The following is a 22,269-nucleotide window of genomic DNA, read 5'->3' on the forward strand; positions in this document are numbered from 1 at the left end:
ATTCCCCTTTAGTCATACTGCTTTTGCCCTGCAGCCAACATGCCTCTCTACTGCAAATGGAGGTTTAAGGCCAGTTTGTTCTCTTTGCTCTCTCCCCTCACTGTATGGCGCGCCTTTTTCACTCCTTTTTGTCAGTTTCCCTGAAAACCTTTTTCTGTCTCCTTTGTGTCTCAGCTGAGCTCGCCTTTTGACAATTCTCACTGGGTAATGTCACATCGTGACCTGCACCCCGTAGCTCTCTTTGCTGAGGAGCCTCGTTTCTCCCTTTCTCGTAAGCTCTGTATTCCGTTTCCCCCCTATTTTAGTTACTACGAGTCCAGTCAGCTCCGGAGTCCCTACAGCCTCCTCCCACCCCCGTCTTCCTCTCACGGATACAAATGTCACCAAGTTTTCCTCAGCCGTGACTCCCGGTCCCTTTCCCCCCCGCCCTCCGGCAGCCCCGTAGGCCTGAGACGACCCAGCTTCTGACTGAACCAGCCAGGTGGCTGCCGAGGCTGAGAGGTGTAGGACGCTTGCGCCGCCGGGGTTTCTCCCCGGGGGGGGGAGAGGAGGGAGGGAGGCGGTGCGGAGGCGGGGGCTGCGCCCCCTGGCCGGGAGTGCCTCGTTCTCCGTTCCCGGCCCGTCCTGCGGGACTCCCCTCCGCACATGAGCGTTTAGCCGCTCTTCCCCCCGACGCGGTGAGTAACGATGACGCGATTCAAGCGAGGCGTTAGGAGCGAGCCAGGATCCCCGCTGGGCCCCCGCCCTGCCCCGCCCCGCCCGACCGTTAACGCCCCTCCCGCGTACCGCCTCCCTCGGCACCCCGCGCCAGGGGCCGCCGCTCCGCCCTTCCCACAGTTTTGTGCCCAGGCGCGTTCCGTAGCGCGTGCGGCGGCGGCCCGAGCCCCTCCTCTCTGCGGCTCGCGCCGCCGCGCGATTGTGCGGGTGAGAAGGGCAAGGGGAGGGAGCGCGGGGCGGGGGGGAGCGCGGCCGCGCGCACGGGCCACGCGCACGCCCCCGCCGTTGCCGCCGCCGCCGCGCGCGCCCGGCCCCGCTCGGCTCCGCTCCGCTCGCAGCGACTCGCAGGCGCCATGGCGGCCGCTCGCAGCGACATGGCGGAGCCGGAGGGGCTGCTTCCCGGCGAGGCGGCGGCCGCCGCGGCCGAGGAGGAGGAGGCTGGGGCTGGATCCTCGTCGTCACCTTCGTCCTCGGCGGCGGCGGCCGCGGCGGAGACGGAGTCGCTGCTGCTGCTGAACGGCGAGGCGGAGAGCATGTCGGAGCCGAGCCCAGAGAGCGCCAGCCAGGCCGGGGACGGGGAGGACGAGGACGAGGAGGAGGAGGAGGAAGAGGAGGAGGAGGAGGAAGAGGGCGGCGAGGAGGAGGAGAGCAGCCTGGTGGGGAGCAGCAGCACGAGCAGCGGCTGCTGCAGCGACGAGACCCGCTCGCTGAGCCCCGGCGGCAGCAGCGAGGCCGACGCCAAGGAGGAGCCCAAGGGCCCCCGGGGCAGCCAGGAGGACGGGCTGGGCCGCGGCGGCGGCGGAGGCGGCGGCGGTGGGGGGAGCAGCTCCAGCAGCGTGTCCAGCGGTGGCGACGAGGGCTACGGCACCGGCGGCGGCGGCGGCAGCAGCAGCAGCGGCAGCAGCAGCTGCAGCGCCACGTCGGGGGGCCGGCGGGGCAGCCTGGAGATGTCCTCGGACGGAGAGCCCCTCAGCCGCATGGACTCGGAGGACAGGTCAGTGCGCGTCCCGTCCCCCCGCCGGCGGCCGCCGCCTGCGCCCTTCCCCGGCCCCTCCCCGGGGAGCGGGGGGATCCCTCGGGTCCCGGGGCCGGAGGCCGGCGGGCGCCATGTCCGGTCGCCTCCCCGCCTCGCAGCGCCGGGGGGCTTGCCAGCCCGCGCCCGCCCCGCCGCAGCAGCGAAGGGGCCCCCCTTCCCCGGGCGCCGGCCGCCCCTCGCCCCCCTCCCGGGCGCGGGGGCTGTCAGGGCGGCGGCGGGGGGCAGCCACAGGTTTCTCCGGCCAACTTGTGCCGGGCGGGGCGGCGGGCGGCCTGTGGCGGCGCGGCGGGCCCTCCGCCCCCGCCGCGGCTTCTGCTCCTCGAGGGCCCTCCGAAAGCCTGCCCGCTGCTTTTGGGAGCGGCGGGGGCGCTCCCCCCGGGCCCGGTACCGGGCGGCAGGCTGCGTGGGGGCTGCTGGAGCTGCAGCCATCACCCTTAGGCGTTTTACGGAGAGCCCCAGAGCGGCTCCCGCTGCGGTCTGAGCACGGGGCGCTGCCGGTTCAGGTGGCGGCAGTTGGTTGCCCCTTTCCTCAGAAGCTGCTGATTTTTTTTTTTTTCAGACGGTGCTTTTGGGATTCTTTAGGGTTGTGTCTTGCGCTAACGCACAGGCGGGGTGTACCAAACCTTCAGGATGGGAAATGATCCGTGGATGTGGTTTTTACTTGCACCCGCACCAGGGTCTCTGCACGAGAGGTAGAAAGCTGAGTGGTAACCTCTTAAAGCATAAGGGGGGAAAAAAATCTAATTTACTAAATTAAAAAGGAGACCAGCTTTTCCGTATTAGGTGTGCACAAGTAATAAGCATGCACAGTATTAAGCGAGGCTCAGTAATTTGAGGCTCAAAGTCATCTTTAGATGAGTTCTGTAATAGTAAAGGTAAAGATTATTTCTTAGGTTTTTGTGTGTTAAAGGTATGCGTCTGGTTTTACCAAGACTTTAGCTTGTGGAAGGGCACAACTGAATTCTCACAGGTAGGTTGAATTCTACCTTTCAGGTCTGGTTTAGCCTAATAAGTCAAGCATTTGAAAGACCGTGGCTTATGGAGTAGCTTTCTCGGATGTTGTGTGCAACGGTTTAATTGACAAACTGAAAATAGGATGAAAAATGGACATAAGAGCAGTCTTAAAATGATGTAGGTCCCTTTACTAATTAGTCCTTTCAAATAGTTTAAGAAACCTGTGCTATTTCTTTATTTCAGTTTAGCATTAAAAAGTATCAGACTTCCCTGTTAGAGTTACAGTTAAGTAACAATTACGATTTTGTTTGTACTTTCTTAAGATAGTTTCATTGTTAAGTGCGAAGAATTATGTGGTTTGGTCCAGAAATGTACTTTGAATGTATATTAGATCAAATTCTGTGCAGCTATACAAACACCTGTATTTTAGAAATGGGGCATCACTAGATCTAACCTCAAGTGTTAAAAACAAACAAACAAAAACCCTGGTGAGTCAGTTCCCCAAGACCATGTAGTTGGCCTAAAAGTCTGAAGACGAGACAAAAAAATTCAGTTCTTTGGTTTCTATCTGACTTTTGAGACTCATAGAAGTCACATTTTCTTTCTTCCAAACTTGTGCCAGGTGGAAAGAGGGGATAGGTGTTGGGGTTTTATTTGATTGTTTTGTTTTGCTTTTTCAAAAGCTAAGATTTTACGTGAAATCGCGTAAGTATGAGAGTAGACTTCTGGAAAAACAACAGGTACATAATGGAGTCTTAAGGTAATAGTTTCTTGTTTTTCATCAAATTAAAATCTAAATCTAATCCTGATCTTGTCTGAGTGTACGTCAGTTTGTGGGTTGAGGAAATAACAGAAATAACTTGCAGGGGTTTTCTGGAAGTACAGTGTCATTATGTCTTGCTTGTGCACTCCAGAGCTAGTGTGCTACTTTCTTTCTCTGTCATTGTTCTCATGGTTCTCTTGCTGTAGTCACACAGTTAAATCTTTATGTGTGTGCTCATCATTGCTTCTTTCCCGTACCATTGGTACAGACTCAGTTGCAGGAGTTGGGACTCCTTGCGTTTAGTGGTTTAAATGAGGACTGCGCCTTGTTTTTAATCTTTGCAAAGTTTTATCTTGAACTTCCAGGCTGAAAACGTGGGGTGCTGAGAGGGAATTTTGTGCTGTAATTTCAAAGCCTGCTTGTTGAGTTGGGTAGGAAAAGAGCAATGCTACCAAAAGTGCCATTTGTTATTCCTCGTGATGGAAAATTTCATTTTGTGTGCACTCCTTGCTGCAGCATGGTAGAATGCTTTATTATTTTTGCTACATGTAGTCCAGCAAGTCACTTGGTTGACCTAGTGATCCAAATGATTGCTGCTGCTTGGAAGCCAGTCGCAGCACAATCTTATGCCTTTTAGGTGATCAGACAGACAAGCAGAGTGTTGCAAAAGGTAGGAGATATGCTGAAGAGCTAAAGAGTATGTGGGCTGGGATGGTGAAATACCGGGGAAGAGCTGGGAACAGTTTAGACTTACAGGTGGAGGTACAGGTTTATGATAATATATTAAAATCCTTAAAGACTTAATGCAGAGTTGACCAAATCAGTGAATGATTAAAATCTAAGTTCTGTAACTATTAGAGAGTGATATTCTATCTATTAACTGATGTCTTACATGAAATAGTACATTGTACAGTACTTCATGACCTTTGCTGGCTACCTGCGTCTCTGAAGTCCTAAGGAATTTGGTGTCTCGTCTCACAATGTGTTGTAGACTAAGATTACCGGGGGAGGGAAGAGAGAGAAAAGGAAAGAGAAATTGAACTAACATGCTTGAATGTACAGTCCCTGGGTTAAGCGAGAGGAAGCTGGTAGAAGGGTATACTTGGTAAAGATTCTCCTGCTGTAGGCAGGTTTGGTAACATTCAGATCATGCCCCTAGGCTTGGGATTTTTTTTCTTGTTTCCTCTGTAGAAAATTTGAATAAATAAGAGGGTGTGGTGAGAGCACCTGAATTCCATGAGTGATCAAATTCCTCTTTCCCTGTGTATGGTCTTTATCATTCTCAACAATTAATAATGTGTTATCTCTTTGTTTTTTGTTTTAGTGGTATCAAATATAAAATAAATTACAAATAAAACAGCTGAACAGGAAAATCTTGCATATGATCAAAATGTAATTACTCTTCAGCAACTTCTATTACTAACATTTTGAGTGTATTTTGAGAGTATCTGCTAACAGAATAAATAATTTGGGGCATTACTGTAGGAAATTTGTAAGTATTCATAACAACACAAGAAACAAATATAACGCTGAATATTGATGCCTTGAAACTTAGGGTGAATTTTAACCACCTATTTCCATGCACATAGACAGGCTTGGTACTTTGTTAAAACATATTTATCTTCCTCCCCAAAAAAACCCAGAAACCAAAAAGCAAAACCCAAACTGATACCTAGGATAACCAGGTGGCATTTTCAGCTCAGTGGTATTAGTAATGAGAATTGAGTGCAATAACTCTAGGACTGGTAGGTATCTCGTTGATCTGTGTTCATTCCGGGTTTTTCCTGGGAATTGTGCTAAGTTCCCACTACTGTGCTAAAGTTTGTCTACAACTTTTCAGCAAGCTCGAATCAGCTGGCTCATTAATAATAGGCTGCGTTCAAGTCTAGTTATCCTCCAGATTTCCAGGTAGAACAAAGACTATTATCAGCATGTGAATGCTGGTAGTTTTCTTGTGCCTTTCCCTGACTTCAGACATGGGCTGAAAGGATGGATATGTTTCTCCAGGGTTCTCTAGAGCAACTAGTCTTATTACAATGCTGAGAAACATTTGATACGACTTCCAAAGAAAAAATAATGGTTCCATTAACTATAAACACAGTAACTGGGTTTAGCATTGGACCACAGGTACTGAAGCTAGACCTAAGCAGATGCATGGATTTGGGTATAAATCAGCTGATCTGAATGCAGTGAAGATGCATCTGCAGCTCACTGATGTGTTACTGCTGAACTACAATATTTACTTACAAAGACTTAGTTTTAGATTACTGAAATCATTTAAATACTGTTTACTGGAAAGTTTATTATGGAAGTATATTTAAATCTGAAATAGTTTCGTTATCAGATTTTTGTTTGATTTAGAGAACAGTGGTAGATCTAGGAATTGTAATAAGATGTTTAGCAGAAATATAAGTAGTAAAGTATATGAAGGGCTTTTTTTGTTCATCCTTGTGAATTTGTCTTGCATCTTTGTACTCTCACCTAGAAGTTACCCCTGGTCTTCTGTTCTTACATCATCTTTACCTTTCTTTAGCAGTTTATCCTTTGCTCCCTTCTCTTACTGACTAGGCAAGAAGCACTGAAAAAATATGTTTCCGCTGGAGGTATCAACTGTTCTGCTGATTGGTATATAAGTGCCGGTTGACTAGCTGGTAGGCCAAACGTAACAGGTTGTTGTTGGACCTGTGTAGTAATCTTTCCCTCAGGCACAGCACTAATTAATGTCCATCTTTTTCACAGAGCAGGCAATTTTCATGTAACTTGTAAGGCTTTTTTTTTTTTTTTTGTGTTACTCACCAACAGAATCAGTTATTGGGAGGGACTGACTCAAGGAATACTCAATAATACTCGAGGAAACTTTTAGCTATCTTAACCATATTAGACTTGTAGAATACTTCTAGAAATGTTATTATTCTGTTCCTGTATAATAGAAGAGCAGTTTTGAAAACAGACATTTCAGAAAAGTTTTTCAATAATAAGCCTTTTCAATCAATAAACCTGATTGTCAGGTTCATTTTATCAAGTGAAATGAGGCAGTGTGAAGCTAACAGTTTGAAAGATAAGAGATTTAGACATGAAAAATCCAGGATCTAGGCTGAGGTTTTTAATCTCGTTTAAAATGAAGGCCTTCTCAACTTTTAATATGTATGCTGATTTTAAAATATTAGTTATTTAAAGGTTTAAATACAATCTTTATTTTGTCTAGTTTTTAAACTCTTAAAAGTGAAGAATTTTCAAGATTGACTAGGCAGTGACATGTGAATTGTGCGAGCGATGTTTATGAAGGCAGAATGGTAAATCTGAAATATAATCAGGAAAGCATATGGTACTAGTAGGTATGCTTCATGTATCCATGTGACCAGATTAAAAAGTGCTTCAGGCCTCTCTTTGCATAGTCTCACTTGTTCCTATCCAGGAAGTGAAGAATCATTCATTAACACTTATGGCAAGGTGGTTAAGTCGTTAAAATATTTTTTTTAGAGTGTGTGTAATATTGATGTGTCAGAATGGACTACATAGCAGATTACTTGAGATTCCAAAATTCTGCTGAAAATTATATTTGCAGTGTTTCTGACTGCATTTATTGTTGCTGCTGTTATTTGCTTTCAAATTGCAAAATAAAACACTTGTTTTTGTAATGCATATGTTCAGGCCTTTCTGGCACTGAAGAAAATAGCTTTTGATGGGAAGACAAAACAGCCCAGATATTTTGTACGTGAGTATCTTTATTACTAAAGCTGTTGGTTGGTATAATTGAGTGGTTAACATGAGGTCTTTTTGTGAACTAGATGAAAGAGCTTGGTATAATGAGCTGTTGTAGTTATTGTAGTAACATGTAAATATACTTCATAGAATTTGAGAAAAATATTTTCCTATTCAGTGTAAGAGATAAATGGTATTGCTTTTATGTTGGATTTGTACATCCACACAGGCCTACGTGCATTTTGTTGAAGTTTGTGACATCATTAAGTCTGGTAACTTCTGAATATGAGGTTTGATTGGTGGGTTGTTTTGGGGAATTTCCTAGGCAGTAGTGGAAAGAACTGTGTTGGACTTTTTTTTTTTTCTTTCTTTTCTTTTCTTTTTTCTATTCCACTTTCCAGTTAAGTTAAACTGGGTGTTATGTGCAGCCTGAACATCCATTTGGCAAAGATCTGACATCATGCATTTCTGGAGTTGGTCACAGATCAAACTAACTTTTTTGGATGATGCAGTGGAAATGTTCTACCATAGCTACCCTTACTCAAATCTGCACAGCTTTCCAATAGCTTTAATGTATTTACATCTTTTTTGAAAAATTAGAGAATTTTTTTCCAATTAGAGAATAATGTTGGGGTAATGACCACTATGCAGAGCTAGCGTGGAAGACAGCAATATGGAAGTACACCTAGAACCCATTGCATTGGGGTAGTTGTAGAGCAGTCTATTATTGGGTAGGAAAGTGGGACATGGCATAGAAGGGAGCAGATGGAGCATTTGAGATGGGAATAGGTGTTTCTGGCAAGGGGGAGATGCGAGATACACACAGAAAACTTTTGGTATGATAGAGAGTGAGATATGCCTAATAGCGTGAGGAAAAAGCGGGAGCTTAACCCAAAGGAAGTGAAAAATTGGTCCCTGCTGTAAAGGAGCCACGTAACTGCAGGGAATCCTTGAAACAGGTGGGAATGTAATCTCCAGTTAACTTGTGCAGGAGAAGGGAACAGAAGAGAGTAAGGAAGTCCTGTGTGTGAACAGTAAGTTATATCTACTCTTCCAGTTGCTATTAAAAAAATATGGTGGCACGATTTGCAGAAAAACAAAAGTGTAGTTTTGAAAGATTCTTTGAGGTAGAGGTTTCTTTGTTTTGTTATTTATCTATATAACTGGTTCCTTTTTATAACTTTATATGCATTCTGTCTGTTGTTCATGTTTAGAATATGAATGTCTTCAAATAAATTTGTTTTAGAAAATGAAATATAAATATTCCATGTTATGCTTGCTATTTATCTTTGGTTTTATGATGTGCTAAGATAGTGTTTACAATTCTCAGATTGTGATTTTGCAAAACCAAAAAACAACAAATAATCGGGGAAAAAATTTGGAATCTCTCAAGATACTGGTGTACTTTTTTCCCTTCATAGTGGTAAAATGCAAAAAAAAAAAAAGAAAAAAAAAGACCTGGAGTTTCTTTCCCATATCTGGTTTTCTTCTCTATTCTAGAATTTAAGATCTTAAGTATCTTTTGCTAAACTTCAGTTGCTAATGTTTAATGGATACTTTCTTTAATAGAGGGTTACTTAAGGTATATGCAAAGATATTTGATAGTGATAGAAAAGCAAAAGATGTGTTATGATCTTGGAAGTCCTGTTGTCATCCTGATGCACTGTAGAAGAGTGCTGTAATTCAAATAGCTTGTGTAGTATCAGAGGGAGCGAAATGAACCTAAGTTGTTTGAGTTGAGAGACTTGTAAAGACAAGATTATTGGCACATATAGTGGTAGTATAATTTATTAAATATACTTTACCTAAATAAGAATACAGCATAAAGAATCTCCACCTATTGTTAATCTTAATGTTGTTCCATGCTGCATCTTGTACAAATTACCAGTTCCCCTGTAAAATTGCAGTAAAGTCCTTATTTTGATCATTTTAGTTTATTGTGCTGTAATCATAACTTAGATTCCAAATATAAAAAAAACCTTAAAGGCGCAAAGAAAATATTTTCATTGTATACACAGTAAACCGAGAAATGTAAACTTTTTTTTCAGTTGATATAAAACTACTATTGGCATGTCTTTACGTAGACTTCCTTAGGCTAACTTGCATGCCAAGTTGTAGATTAGACAATTTGTACAAGTAGTAGTTAATTCAGTGTCCAGCAGAACAGGAATCAGACGTTAATTTATGACCTTTCTATTATGAATTGACTCAATTAGTGGAGTTTTACTTTGCTGGTTTCTCTGCTTTTGATGCCTGGTTAATACTTGAAGTAGCAACTATTCACTGAGGTACGAATAGGCAAAGCTGCTACTTCATAGACTGCTATCCTATCTATTAAGTTGAACCTAACATGACAGTAACTGAAACTTGAGGGTTTTTTTAAGTCTCCTCTGGGAGTTTTGCATCTCTTTGGTTGTTTTGTTTTCTGCTTGTTTTCTCAGTTTTGTGTCTTGCAGGCGGGGGTGAGGGAAGGTATCCTGAGGATGGGAGAATAGGAGGGTAATGGTTACAGTGGGTGGAATTTCCTTGACACTATGCCTGAAGGCTGTTAACTTCCCTTGCTGATAAGACTCTTCATATTGATTATGGTTCTCGGAATGGAAAGCACAGTTAAAAAAAAAATTAATTCTGGTGGTTCTTTAATGACTGAATGTTTCTTCTGTGCTTCTTTTAAGCTCTGCTAGTAAACATACTGTTTTATCAGTAAAGATTGAAAATTATGAACCACTTGTTGCTGTTCCCTAACTTTCCAAGGAGATTATCAAGTTAAAGATAATGTGTTTCCCAGAAATGAAAGTCAGTTTTATTTGTATCTCTAAGGCAGAACCACTTACAGTTTCTTGATTTGTGTAATCCTTTTGCATATGTAGTCTTTGTGCTGTCATATCACAAGGCATGCATGTTTAACCCACTCTACTTTCTTACTGCTCTTCTGATATTTTGGCATTCCAAATTTCTTTATTGTGTTACCTGTTCTCTGTATGCTACAAATCCAGCAATAAGCTGGGTTTGTGTTATGTAAATATTATGAGCCCAAATATTCTAGGGCTAACAATCTAAATAATCAAAGTAAGTGATCCAGGAGAGTGGAAACAGCTCTAGAGAGGTGGTGATTCATAACACACTTTCTCAGACTTGTTTTGTTTCCTGTGCATGTTTGTTATTTTAAGTTCCTTCGATTTCTCTATCTTGAAGAGCTTTTCTATCTTCCCCTGGTTTTATATTATCAATCTGAAGTGTTTGCAGTGTTACTCCCTTTTCTAGGTATTTATATGTAATCTAGACGTAGCTTTACTCTAAAATAAGCTGCTGCTTCAAAAAGAATTTCAAAACAAGTTTTTTAATGTTATCACTTGTCACGCTGTATAAAATTCTCTCCCTTGACATTTTTATTTTCCAATATGTTGATTTTTTAGTAGTCATATAACTATATAGATATTCAAGAAAGAGTTTTGCAGACTTGTTTTTAAAATTGATTTATGAATACTTTTTGAGTCTCGTTCATTTTGAGAAGTTTTTGTTGGAGTAACTTAATCTGTATAAAGCATAGGTTTGATTTCCAAAAAAATGCCTGAGTGATTCAGTAGCACAAGTGCTTCCAAGTGAGTGGGTGCTCTCTTAAATCATGCAGTCCTGGAAATCATGGTCTTTTTCTTTTATCTAGAAGTTGCCTTAATGTTTATTTATTTAAAGGTAGCAAGAACCTGAAGGTGCTTCTAGAAAATGCTAGACCACCAAACACTGCTATTTTCCTTTTCTATCCCTCTTAACTTTTTAGTATTATCTCTTTTACTTGCTAGTTTATTATCCCTCATTTTCACAAAGTAACTTTGCTAACATATGCAATTTTTGCCTATCCTATTTTTCCTCCCTTGCTTCTGAAGAGCCATGGAGTCAGTTGTGTTGTCTGATATCAGGGGTCTTTGTGGATAGGAGCTGCAAGAGCAGATGTGAACAGAAGGTACTGCCTTTGAAACACACTGGTAACTTTCACTTTATGTAGTTCTGGCTTATTGTTTTCATCCAGGTATTCTAATTTCTTGTTGCCATGTGAATTATCTTTCTCTTTGGCAGCCGTTTAGTGTTCTGCAATCTGTTTTTGTTCTGTTTTTGTTTTGATGGTGGTTTATCCGCATACACTATTTTTTTTTTCTTACTCATGGTAGATTTTCCTGAATTCAGAAACTGATCATTATCAGTCATGAAATTATTTTGGATACTTTCTCTTTAAATTAAAGACAAATGGTTTCCTCAGGAAAATCATCAAAAAAACCCCAAACCTTAGAAATGCGGGTAGTTGAAGTTATTTTCTGTCTACTTTGAAGATTGTCTCTGGATTACTTGCTGGTTAGATGAAAAGAAACTGTAGGAGTTCTAAAGCATTATGGCATTTCCATGCCACAATCAAACTACATCCATTAAAATAAGGCAAACTGTTTTGCCTGTGGGACATGAATGTTTGATTTAGGGAATTAAATTGATAAATAATGGAAATTTAGTAGTGGGGATGTATCTGTTACCAATGTGGATGCATCATAAAATATCAAATTCACCAAAGATGGGGAGAGGAACAAAAAAGATCAGGCAAATGTTAAACTTTTCTGCTCTGTTGCTGGCTTATAGTGGTTGCTCATGCTTTGTGAACTCTTCATTTTTCTTCGGATCTCTTTTAATCTCACTTTTAAATTGGCATGATCATTTGAAGAGCATAAAGCAAAGATTAATTTAAATCTGCTTGGACACCTGCGTATAGTTGCCTTGAGCACTGCATTTTATGGCATACTGGTACCCTGATGCAGATGTTCTGATAGTAACTTCATAAAGAGGTTGGCATTAAATTTTGCTTAATATTCAGTGAAGATCAGCAAAAGTTAAATCTTAATACAAAAACATATGAATTTATTCTTCTTCTGCTTTCATTTAGGAGCCAATGTAGCGATTTCTGTTATTAATCAGTTGTATCAAGTTCAATTGTACCATTGAAATTATTAGGTCTTAGAAACAACATTTGTCCTACTGTTTTTAGCAGCCTTGGTCTGCAGTTCATATTGCTGGGTGGAACGTAAAAAAGTAAAAGTTAGTCATGTGATGCTTCTTGGAGAAGATACAGTGGCTCCCATATTTGGAAGCGATGGAGATTTTATAAAAAAGATAAATAAAATTCCTAGGACAGATGGGGGAGCTTGCTATCAGTGATGGGAGCTCAGGGTTGATAATTTGATCATTTTCAAGTTTTGTGAGGATTTATCTTGCTCGACCATTGATTGCATTAGGAAGTAGTGAGTGTAAATCACTTCGAATTTGGTGGCCACCAAAACCTGTAAAACTGCTAGTTAGTCTGTTGTTTTTGTGGAACTAGTCCATTGGCCAGAGCTGTACACCAGAGTTTTCCACCCCTTGTCTTGGAAAGGAATAGAGAAGAGAGTAATGGGGAAACTTGTAAGTTTTTGTTTTCACTCTTGACTTTTCCCAGTGAAATTAAAATAGTGAAGTGCTGGGGTATGTCACTAGGCATGTAATTTTTAATTCCCCCCCCCCCCTTTCAATTTTTGTTCTGTTTTGACTTGGTGTTTGTAATTGAATGATTGTGATTGATGCTGTTTGTTTTCTTTTGGGATTAGTACCTAGTTGTGATTTGGTCTTCCATGTTGTAAAAGCTTTTCTGTTGTATTCTAGGTTTTAACCCTTGAAGTTGCTGTAAGAAATGACTGTCATTCACAGTGTTTCCATTATTCTGAGTTTGTTTTGTCTGAGTGTTACAGTTCAGGTTTCTTTCTTAAGCTTCCCTCATATGGATTGGAACAATATAGCTGAAGCTCCATGCAGAAATGGCAGGGTATTTCACTGACAAGTAAAAGCCAAAGAAACTAGCAGGGTATTTTTTTTTATCCTTAAAATATTCATCTACTTCCAGTGAGGTTCGTAGTATTTGAATTCTTGAATGTTATTTATGCTTTTCATCTAGTTGGAGGCAATCTTCTGTGGATTTAATGCTTTATGACTGAATTATCACTTAGAAGAAACTGTTTCTGAAGATTCCTCACTTGCATTAGTGTAGTGTGCAGCTTGATCGCTACTCAGTAGTGTTGGTTTTAGCAACCCTACAATGTGCATTCACTGAAAACTCTGTTTTTAATTTGATGCGTTACAAGATGAGGTTATTTATTACAGGATCTGTCACAGTCGTTTCCCTTGGTGTTAGCTGAAATCAGCTGGGTCCATTGCTTACCTACTGAACATCTGGGGGCTGGAAGCTAAGCATTCTCGGTGGAGGTACTGTAACTCTGAAATGAGCTCCTGTTGATCAGACTAAAGTAGTGCTCGTTGACCCTCAAGGGCATGGTATAAGGCCCATCTGTTAGGTCTGAATTTTGCCTGAGGGAAGGTTACTTCAGTTAAGGTCTAGAGGGAGTATGTTTAGCAGACATTAAAAGTATAATAGCAAATTGATTGGGCTTTCGTGCATGTGTTAGGTGCCTGGCTCTACTATTACTTCAAGTGGACAGTTGCTAATGGGGGTTCATGGAAAGTAAAAATGAAATTATGCTGCTGTTCTTTTGTTTTTGTTGATATTCCTTCTAGACTCCTCTTGTCTGTTGTTCTGAAAAATTAACAAAAAAAGGGAAAGAAAAAATTTTTGGCATTCCATTAATTAAATTCAATGGAGAGGATTACTTGCAATAGTGAGGAAATTGATCTCCTTGGAGAGCCAAGCGTGTGTCAGGAATGATGTGCGATACACCATTTTCTTTAATGCATTAAATCACAAGCTTGTTATATTTTCATTTGCATTTAACTGTGCACAACAATTAGTGCCCAAATGTGCATGTGGTAAATTATGTGGTTTGAAATTTGTGCATTTTAAATTGGGAATAATTTGGAGATTTTTTTTTTCCTTATAGAAAATATTCATATTTACATGACACCAACAGTGGCTTAATTTTGCTTGGATCTTTAAAGGAAGAGAATTATCCAGGACTTAAAATGCCAGAAGAACTTTTTTTTGTTCTCTATAAAGTGAAAATGACTTGCAACTTCTTATAAGTCTTTAGCTATTATTTTTTGTTTCAGTTTCAGGATTGTTTTTAAATACAGTTTGGACTGGATTTAACCAGCCAGACGCATTTGGTTCACACGCACGTATAGATTGTGCTGGTATTAACCTTTTAACATGAAAAATTATGCTAAAAAAAATCTTGATCACCTTGATTATGGAGATGTGTTATTTCTAGCTACAGGTAAAGTAGGTACAGGTAAAAATAAGACCTGAAACAGTGCCTTTGAGGTAATGATTCCTCTATTTAAGCTTGCATTAATGTTGCATAATGAACACTTTAAATGTCAGTATCATTTCAAAGCTCTTGATCTCTTGGTAGAAGGAAAAAATTGTAGGAGGAGGGAAAAAGGTCTGACTCTTCTGAGAAGATTCCGTGTTTTCAGTTCTACCTTGCTGCGTTTGGAAGGCACTGTTTGCCAGTATTTGCAGGCTTGGTAAAATGAGGTGTGGGTTTAGTAAGGTATTTTAGAAAGGCATTCAGTTCTTGCCTCTAGAGCTGTCATTTTTACTTCAAGTTGATTCTGGTGCTCAGATTAGGATGAAAGTAGGGATAATATAAGCTCGAAGACTATGTTGTGCTTGCTGTAACAGTTTTAAATTTTAGTAATTAGTCAGTCTTTTGAATGGTGCTTCTTAAAAACAGCTATTGTGTATGCAGGCTCTCTCCAGCAGTGACTGTTTTTGATGCTCTATTGTTTGGGATGACCCCTGAGTTGAACTCTCTGAAACTAAAATGTCTAATGTTCTTCATCAGGCTATGGTCTATAGATCCATTACAATGGAGCTGGAGCCTGCTTACAGCTTGGGAGCAAACCCAGACCTGTCTGTCACTAGCAATAGGGGAATGCCACAAGCGCTTAAGTTCTACTCGTGTCATTCTGCTTTGATAGTGGCAGTCAGGATTTACACAGATCTCCTGGCTGGGGAAAAAGGGCTTAGAAAAAGGCAGAAAAACTTGCTTGAACTTACTTAGCTAAAAATTTGTTTCAATGTCTTTGTTTTGTTACCAGTAGTTTTCCAGAATGTCTGTGTTTTCCTTATTGGTTCTGTTTTTGGCTCTTGATATACATTATTACTTTCCCACTTACAGACTATGGATTTCAGATGAGAAAGCAGAAGGATGTAATTTCCATTACTACCGTCCCTTTGTTAATGAACTTTTCCCTCTCTTGGATCATCAGATAGAAAGTCAGATTGGATTAAAAAGCCCCATTCATAGATTGAAAGATACACAGACACTATTTTAGTGGTCCAGCCCTTCTTGGCCTGAGTTGATGTGCTTCCACTCTTTTGGTCAGAAAAAGACTGAAGTAGACGAGATAAGATGGTGGACTGTGTGCACACATCTTACCCACTTGTATGTCCTGCCCTCACACCCTTTCTGAAATCCCAAGAAACAAAAAAAAGTGGGTGAATCAGCAGGTCTAACAAAAACAGTGTTGCAGTTAAGTCTTTGCAGACTTAGCAGCAGCCACAGCTCTGACTATAAAACTTACCATCGTCTTTCTGCTTCATCTTGAAATGGCAGGTCAAGAGCAAGGGACCCCCCAAGTCAGTGTCTTCTCTGATGCTATATATACTAAAACTTTTCTCTGAAAAGCTTCTTGATATTTTCTCTGTGTCTGGAAGACTAGAGAAAACATATACATGCTTGAACTGTGCAGGGCACTATGACAGAGAGGCAGGATGTTGCTGGTCTTTCACAGATTCTTTTCACAGCCTTACTTCTTTCCTGGGTGACCCAGAACTCGCTGAGTGAGAAAGACAGAAACTAATTCTAGGTTCTTGGTACTGGTGAGGCGCCTGATCACCTGAAATATGTTGGTTCTGGAGGCACAGAAGAGAAAACAGAAAAAAAATCATTTTACATTTTTATTTAATGGGTTATTTCTAGAGAAGGAATGTGTCAGGGCAGTAAGTTTTTTGCATTTTGACAGAGCCTATCAAGAGAACCATAAAAAAAAAACCAACAGTGATCTCTTGTTGTGTGACTCCCAGCCATTTTGTTTTATAAGCAGTTTATCTGTTTCTCTAGTAGGTCTGTTACAGCAATATTTGTCTGTACTCTTAGTCTTACATGAAGTTCTTCAAACTAGAAGAAAGGAAGGCGTTCCCTGTTAAATAAAATACTGATCTGTTATCACTCACCTAGATTTGAGTTACATTTCTTTTTTTCATTTTTAGACTATGTCTTGAATGGATTATAGAATCATAGTCCAAAGTAGCATTTCATTCTCAATTTACAAGAAATTCTATAGGCTACTACTTGGCTTAAGTGCTATGGGAAACCTTTTTTTATTTCAGTTCCTCTGATACTAAATTTTGATATCGTGTATGCAACTCTAATCTATTAGCCCTTAGCAAACACTTAGGCTATTAGAACAAAACCAAGCAAACATTTAAACTATAACTAAATCAGTTTTCTAAGTGTTATTGTTTTCTCATGTCATTAATAACCCTACTTAGCAGAATATCTTTTGCTAGATCAGTATTACTAGTTGACTTTTACATATTTTTTTCTCCAAAAACAAGAGTAATTTTCTACTGGTAGGACAGCATATAAAAAAAAAAAAGCGTAAGTATTTGCATTCCTTAGGCTGTAAAATTAAAGACCTGTGATTTTGTATCGTAAGGTGGTCAAGGTATGTTGCATTGCATTTGTAGTATGAAATAAACTCTCATGCTACAGGTTCATCAATTTGAGGTTTTTTATCTCTGCTTAGAGAAATTAACCAGACTGGATGCCTGTGAACCGGAGAAACCACACACACGTGCATGAGTGCACAATTCTGCCCGCTGCCCCCTGCCCCCACCCCCCCCGTTCTTTCACAGAACTCTTTCTGGGTTATGTTTTCTCATTGCTTTCCCAGGTAAGACCAGGTTGTAAAACCATGGAACCTTTGAGAGAACTGTGGTAAATATCCCTTCATAGTCTATCCTTGTGGTCACCAGCACCATATCTCTTCTTAGTTGGAAGTTTGTTTATGATTATTTGTAGGGTTTTTGAGAATGTCAGTAGATGTAGAAACTCAGACTGACTGTAAATAGTTTGGAAGTTTGAGCTCCTACTTAAAGTAAGTACTGTACTTTGGTACCTTTCAGCTGTGACAAAGTTAGGGTTACTTATCCACATGAAATGGTCTGAGGCAGCTGTTTCATGAGTGCCGTATCTGCAGTGCTTTGCCATCCTTGGTTAAGCAACTTCCTGTTGAAACCACTGATCTGTGTAACATTACTGTATGTGACAGAAGTGGTCAGGCTATATGCCATCTTGTATGCATTCAAACCTACTTCTAAGTACTGATTTTGAGAAAACTGTATTTGGATAACTCAAACTCAGGTGTGTGTGGGGTCACATTTAATTATTTATTCAATTTTCCTATCATCCTGTTGGTAAACTTTGCTACTATAACACAGTTTTACAGATTTTACTTTTGGGGATAATTTTTGGCTTAGGCATCAGCTGAGGAAGGGGGGGATGTCAGTCCCCTAGTTGCATCTATTGTGGGCCTGGCATGGTGGAAAAATTGGGATTGCTTGCAACATATTTTGCACTTCAAGCTTCTGACAATTTCCTAGAGGGATCCTAAACTACTATTACCAGTAGTTGTAGTTAGTGGCTGTTAATGCTGTTGGGACTGGTAGCTTCAGCTCAGTGCTAGTTGCATTTTCTTGGAAGTTTCTGGTGAATATAAAATAAGCTTTTTGGGAAGGGCAGCAATATGGAACAGATTTAAAACCATATCTATATGCTTCTGTTGGCCACCTTTTCTTTATTTGCTAGTCACGGATTGTGAGCTTGTATGTCATGAAAGGAACTGAGACTACTTTGGGGGGGTGAGAAGGGGGAGATGGGGAGGGATCATGGAAAGCTGTGTGTATTCAGGGTATAGAAAGGGAAGAAAATAAAAATAGTGGGCACATGGGAAAATGCTGTGTAGCAGCAAAGAGCCCGTATGACTTTCATGAGTAGAAGGCATGCCTTGTAAATTGTCAGATCTTTTTTGATATTGGGAGGGGAAAAAAAAGCATGTGGCGTTTGTATAGCATTTAAGAAGTATGTATTTGATATACTTTTATTAAAGCAAAAAAACCTGTTGAGATGGTCTCTAAAACTTTCTTTTTAACTTGGAAAACAAAGGCCTAAGAATAATTGGTCAATTTTAATAATAGGAGGAGACTAATGGCTTGGAAGAAGATTTTTAAGGGATCTGCACTTGGGATAAGGTAGTCAGCGTTTTCATAAATGCTACCTTGCTAGTATCTCTCAGATCAGAATTTGCTCACGAAACCAAATTACTTGGGGTACTTAGAACTAAAGCTTAACTGGAAAGCATTGCTAAAGGGAATCTGTTATTTTGACTAAGGCAAGACACTTTATGTTGATAAATGCAGTGGAATCCATATGGTGGGTGAGGGCTAGAAATCTAAACAAGGCAAATATCTATGATGATTTCAAAATCTATCACAGGAGAAAACTGCTAGCACAGTAGTGAATAAAAAAGATACAGATAATGTGAGAAATTGCTAGTAAAGGCTTTTAGAGCAAAAGAGCAATGATATCTTCAAATTTTGAATAATGGTGTGGTTTTTGTTTCATCCTTCTCAAAATGTGTAATAGAACAATAATAGGTATGTAACCAGTGATGGTCAAAAATACAGAATGGAACCTATACCTTTAAAAGAGAATTCTTTAGAATAGTAATTATGTGTAAGAGGTGGGGGAGAAGAGGGATATGATAAGTTAGAAAATTATAAATATTATGTAGAGCTGAATAGAAAATTATTATTTTCTTTCTTCAAAGTAATATAATTAGATTTTTTTTTTCTCCTTGCATTTTGCTCAGAAGAATATGTAAAGACACCTGTGTAAAAATTACTGCTGCATACTGGGCTGTATTACTAAAAGTGTATCTATACTATCAATAGAGGTGATTCTTCACCTCTACTTGGCACCATTAAGAGTATGTCTAGATTACTGTGTCCAGTTTGGGACTCATCCCAGATACTCATGTACTGGAGAGGATCTGGTGGAGGGTCTCCAAGACGGTTGGAAGGCTGAAGCAAATGCTATACATGGAGATGCTGAGAGATTGGGTTTCTTCAGTGTTAGGATAAGGAGGGCAGGGTTATTGCTGTTTTCAGTGACCTGATAGGGAGGTTTAGCAAAGGAGGAGCCAGAGTCATTTCAAGCTGACAGTGCCAAGGATGAGAGGCAACAGACAGAAGTTGCAACACTGGAAATTCTGATGAGATGTTGGGAAATTTTCCCCCTCCTCCACAAAGAGGTTAATCAGACATTGAGAAAATTGTTCAGAAAGGTAGCAGAAACTCCAGCCTTTGAAAAAACCCCTTAACAACTTAACTGGACAAGACCACAAGCAATCTGATCTCACTTGCTCCTGTTTGAGCAGGAGATTTGACCACCTGATCTTCTGAGGTCCTTTCAAAGATGAGCTGTTCTGTAATGCTGTGGATTTGTGGAAGACAAAAACGTAAAGGTCCTAAAAGGCAGTGAACAGGTTTGCGAGGTAGAAAAAGGTACATCAGTAGCTATTTAATGTTTATCCAGGAAGAACATCCATCGATCTCCATACTTCTTGCTTATACATGGAAAGAGCACACTCTGCAGTTTTTTTGTGGTCCAGTTTGATACTTGGCTCAGTATCTGCCAAGATAGAGAGCAGAAAAGCTGATGAAAATGACCCCTGCTGGCCACGTATTCCCACTGCTGCTGCTGGCTTCTCTGGAAAGTTTTTTAAAAAACAAACAAACAAACAAAAAAACCCACCAACAAACCAAAACAAAAAGCATTAGTTTAGACCATGCATGTGATGGACACTGTGCTGGGGCAAGTGTGGGAGTACCTTAAACCTTCTATAGAACTTCACTGCTGTATTCTTTTTAAGGATCTAGTGTTAGCGGTGGGTGCTGGGACAGATACATCTCTGGTCTGACCCAGCATGCCTTTTTTTTTTTTTTTCCCTTCCCCTCCCTTTTTTTTTCTTTTTCCTTTTCTTCTCTCCTGGGAAATAAAAATAATGAATGCCTGTTTAATGTAGCTTAAAAAGGACTGTGTTAATCACATGAGAGTTAATTTTCTGACAAGTCAGTGAATGGGAGAATTTTCCATCCCTCCCTTTTGTTGCCAGTGTCCAGAAGATGTTACACTGTTGAGTAATAGTAGCTATTTCCTGACTGTACATTTGTTATAGTTAAGGTGATGAGCCACAATAAATAGTAAGTTTATGTAAGATTTTCCTTTCAATCTGTCTAAATATATCTGAAACGAAACTCCAAAGAGCTATGATTTTTATTTGTTCTGTTAACGTGCAACAAATACGAACTTTCTCTTTTTTTGTCTTGCAGCATAAGCAGCACTATTATGGATGTAGACAGCACAATTTCCAGTGGGCGTTCAACTCCAGTTATGATGAATGGACAGGGAGTTCCTGCCTCCTCTGCAAAAAGCATTGCTTATAACTGTTGTTGGGACCATTGCCATGCTTGCTTCAGCTCCAGCCCGGATTTGGCAGATCACATTCGCTCCATACATGTGGATGGTCAACGAGGAGGGGTTGGTGTTACTTTTTGTTTTCTTCCTCTTTCTTAGTTGCCCATATTTTACTCTTTAATGACAGTAGCAAATTTTATGTTTTAAAGTATCATTTCTGTAGCTAGTGGCAAGTAAGGTTGGGCCTTCAGCAGTCTGGTATTAGGCATTCAGCTGTGTCTGTTGCACAGTTCACTTGATTTGGTATTCTGTGTTTTTAATTGAATGCCTAACTTTAAGAATGTAGTAAGTTCTTTTTAATAAATGATTTGGAGCTATCAGGTTTTTGATAAGTGTGCTAACTTCTCAACATCCTGAAGCTGTTGGTATATTTTTAAGTGCTTATACTTGGAATTCATTTTCTTAAAACTATTAGTGTACGTGTTACTGCATGTGAACTCAGGTGAAGTCATATCTTGATTATTTTTACAAATGTATCTAGTATCACTAGAGGTAAAATATATACAGAATGTATGATAGGGAAGATGTAAGACTCATTGACTTGAGAGTACAAAGTCTTACCAAAACAGCTCTGTCTGTAGTACTGATGGCAAGTATACCTTCAATATAACTGCATCTAGGTTGTTTTTTTTTTAAATTGAGGTACATACATAATAACGTATATTTCAGTCTAATCCCTTTTCAAATGATGCAATTTCCATTGTTCTCACAATTTTAATGCTTCAAAACATCTTCCAGTAGTGTAATTTCAACTCTGTACTTGACTACCTGTCCCTCCCCAAACTCCCAAATTATGCCTGGAATATGTCATGTAAACTACCTTTACATCAAACACAAGCAATCTGCCTGCCTTCAGCACTGTATATTGTAGCTCTTTAATTTCTTGGAGAACTAATACCAAATCTTAACCTAGAATAGTCATTATCTTTTGACTTTGTCCTGTCACTTCTCCAGAAGTAAAATGTTAGGCCATTACACTTTATTTTGAGTGAATAAGAGACTTGAATAAAATGCTAATTTGCATTACCTTAAATAATTTATTATGTAATTGTGTTACTGAGGCAGCCGTGACTCTGGTTGTATTTAGTTGATGTTTTTTTGGTATGATTGAACTTTCAGCTTCGTATTTGGTGACTTTTTTCATTCAAAGCTCTAAGCAGAATCATCCATCCAGTGAGCTGGCTTTTTAGCCATCCATGAGATGATTTCTGTAGTTCACTTCGTAGGTTTATAAAAGTGTTATGTGAATTCAGGATGAAACAATGAAATGGATGAGATGTATCAGTATCCTGTGGGCTTTCATGTAACTGCATCTCCGGGGATCTTTGTTATCCCATCCATGGCCCCTTTTCGTTTCTTAAAAAGAGACTGGAAGATTTTTCAGTTTGGTTTATTTTGTATTGTGTTTCTGTTCACTTAGATTCCATAAGACATGATTTGTGGATATTTTTATTTAGAAAATGTTAGACTGTATTTGTCTTTCTGAGAGGGCTTGTTGGAGGCACCAGGTGTCTGATAACTGTTGC

The 22,269-nt window shown here is 40.4% G+C and overlaps 1 protein-coding gene across 6 annotated transcripts in view; it reads left to right on the forward strand.

Annotated features, from left to right (window-relative positions):
• Nucleotides 1-1,038: 1,038 nt before the first annotated feature.
• AEBP2 (AE binding protein 2) overlaps nucleotides 1,039-22,269 on the forward strand; it is a 56,609-nt gene continuing 35,378 nt past the window's right edge. For 3 of the 6 annotated variants that reach the window (XM_075160195.1, XM_075160205.1, XM_075160215.1), the window contains exons 1-2: nucleotides 1,042-1,711; nucleotides 20,599-20,806. In XM_075160195.1, coding sequence (XP_075016296.1) covers nucleotides 1,071-1,711; nucleotides 20,599-20,806 — 849 coding nt within the window. In that variant the 5' untranslated portion in view covers nucleotides 1,042-1,070. Of the gene's footprint in view, nucleotides 1,712-20,598; nucleotides 20,807-22,269 lie in introns of all 6 variants that reach the window. The other 3 variants (XM_075160221.1, XM_075160229.1, XM_075160186.1) reach the window with 2 other exon arrangements.

This window comes from Calonectris borealis, chromosome 1, assembly GCF_964195595.1.
Source record: "Calonectris borealis chromosome 1, bCalBor7.hap1.2, whole genome shotgun sequence".
In the NCBI taxonomy this organism is placed as follows: Eukaryota; Metazoa; Chordata; class Aves; order Procellariiformes; family Procellariidae; genus Calonectris; species Calonectris borealis.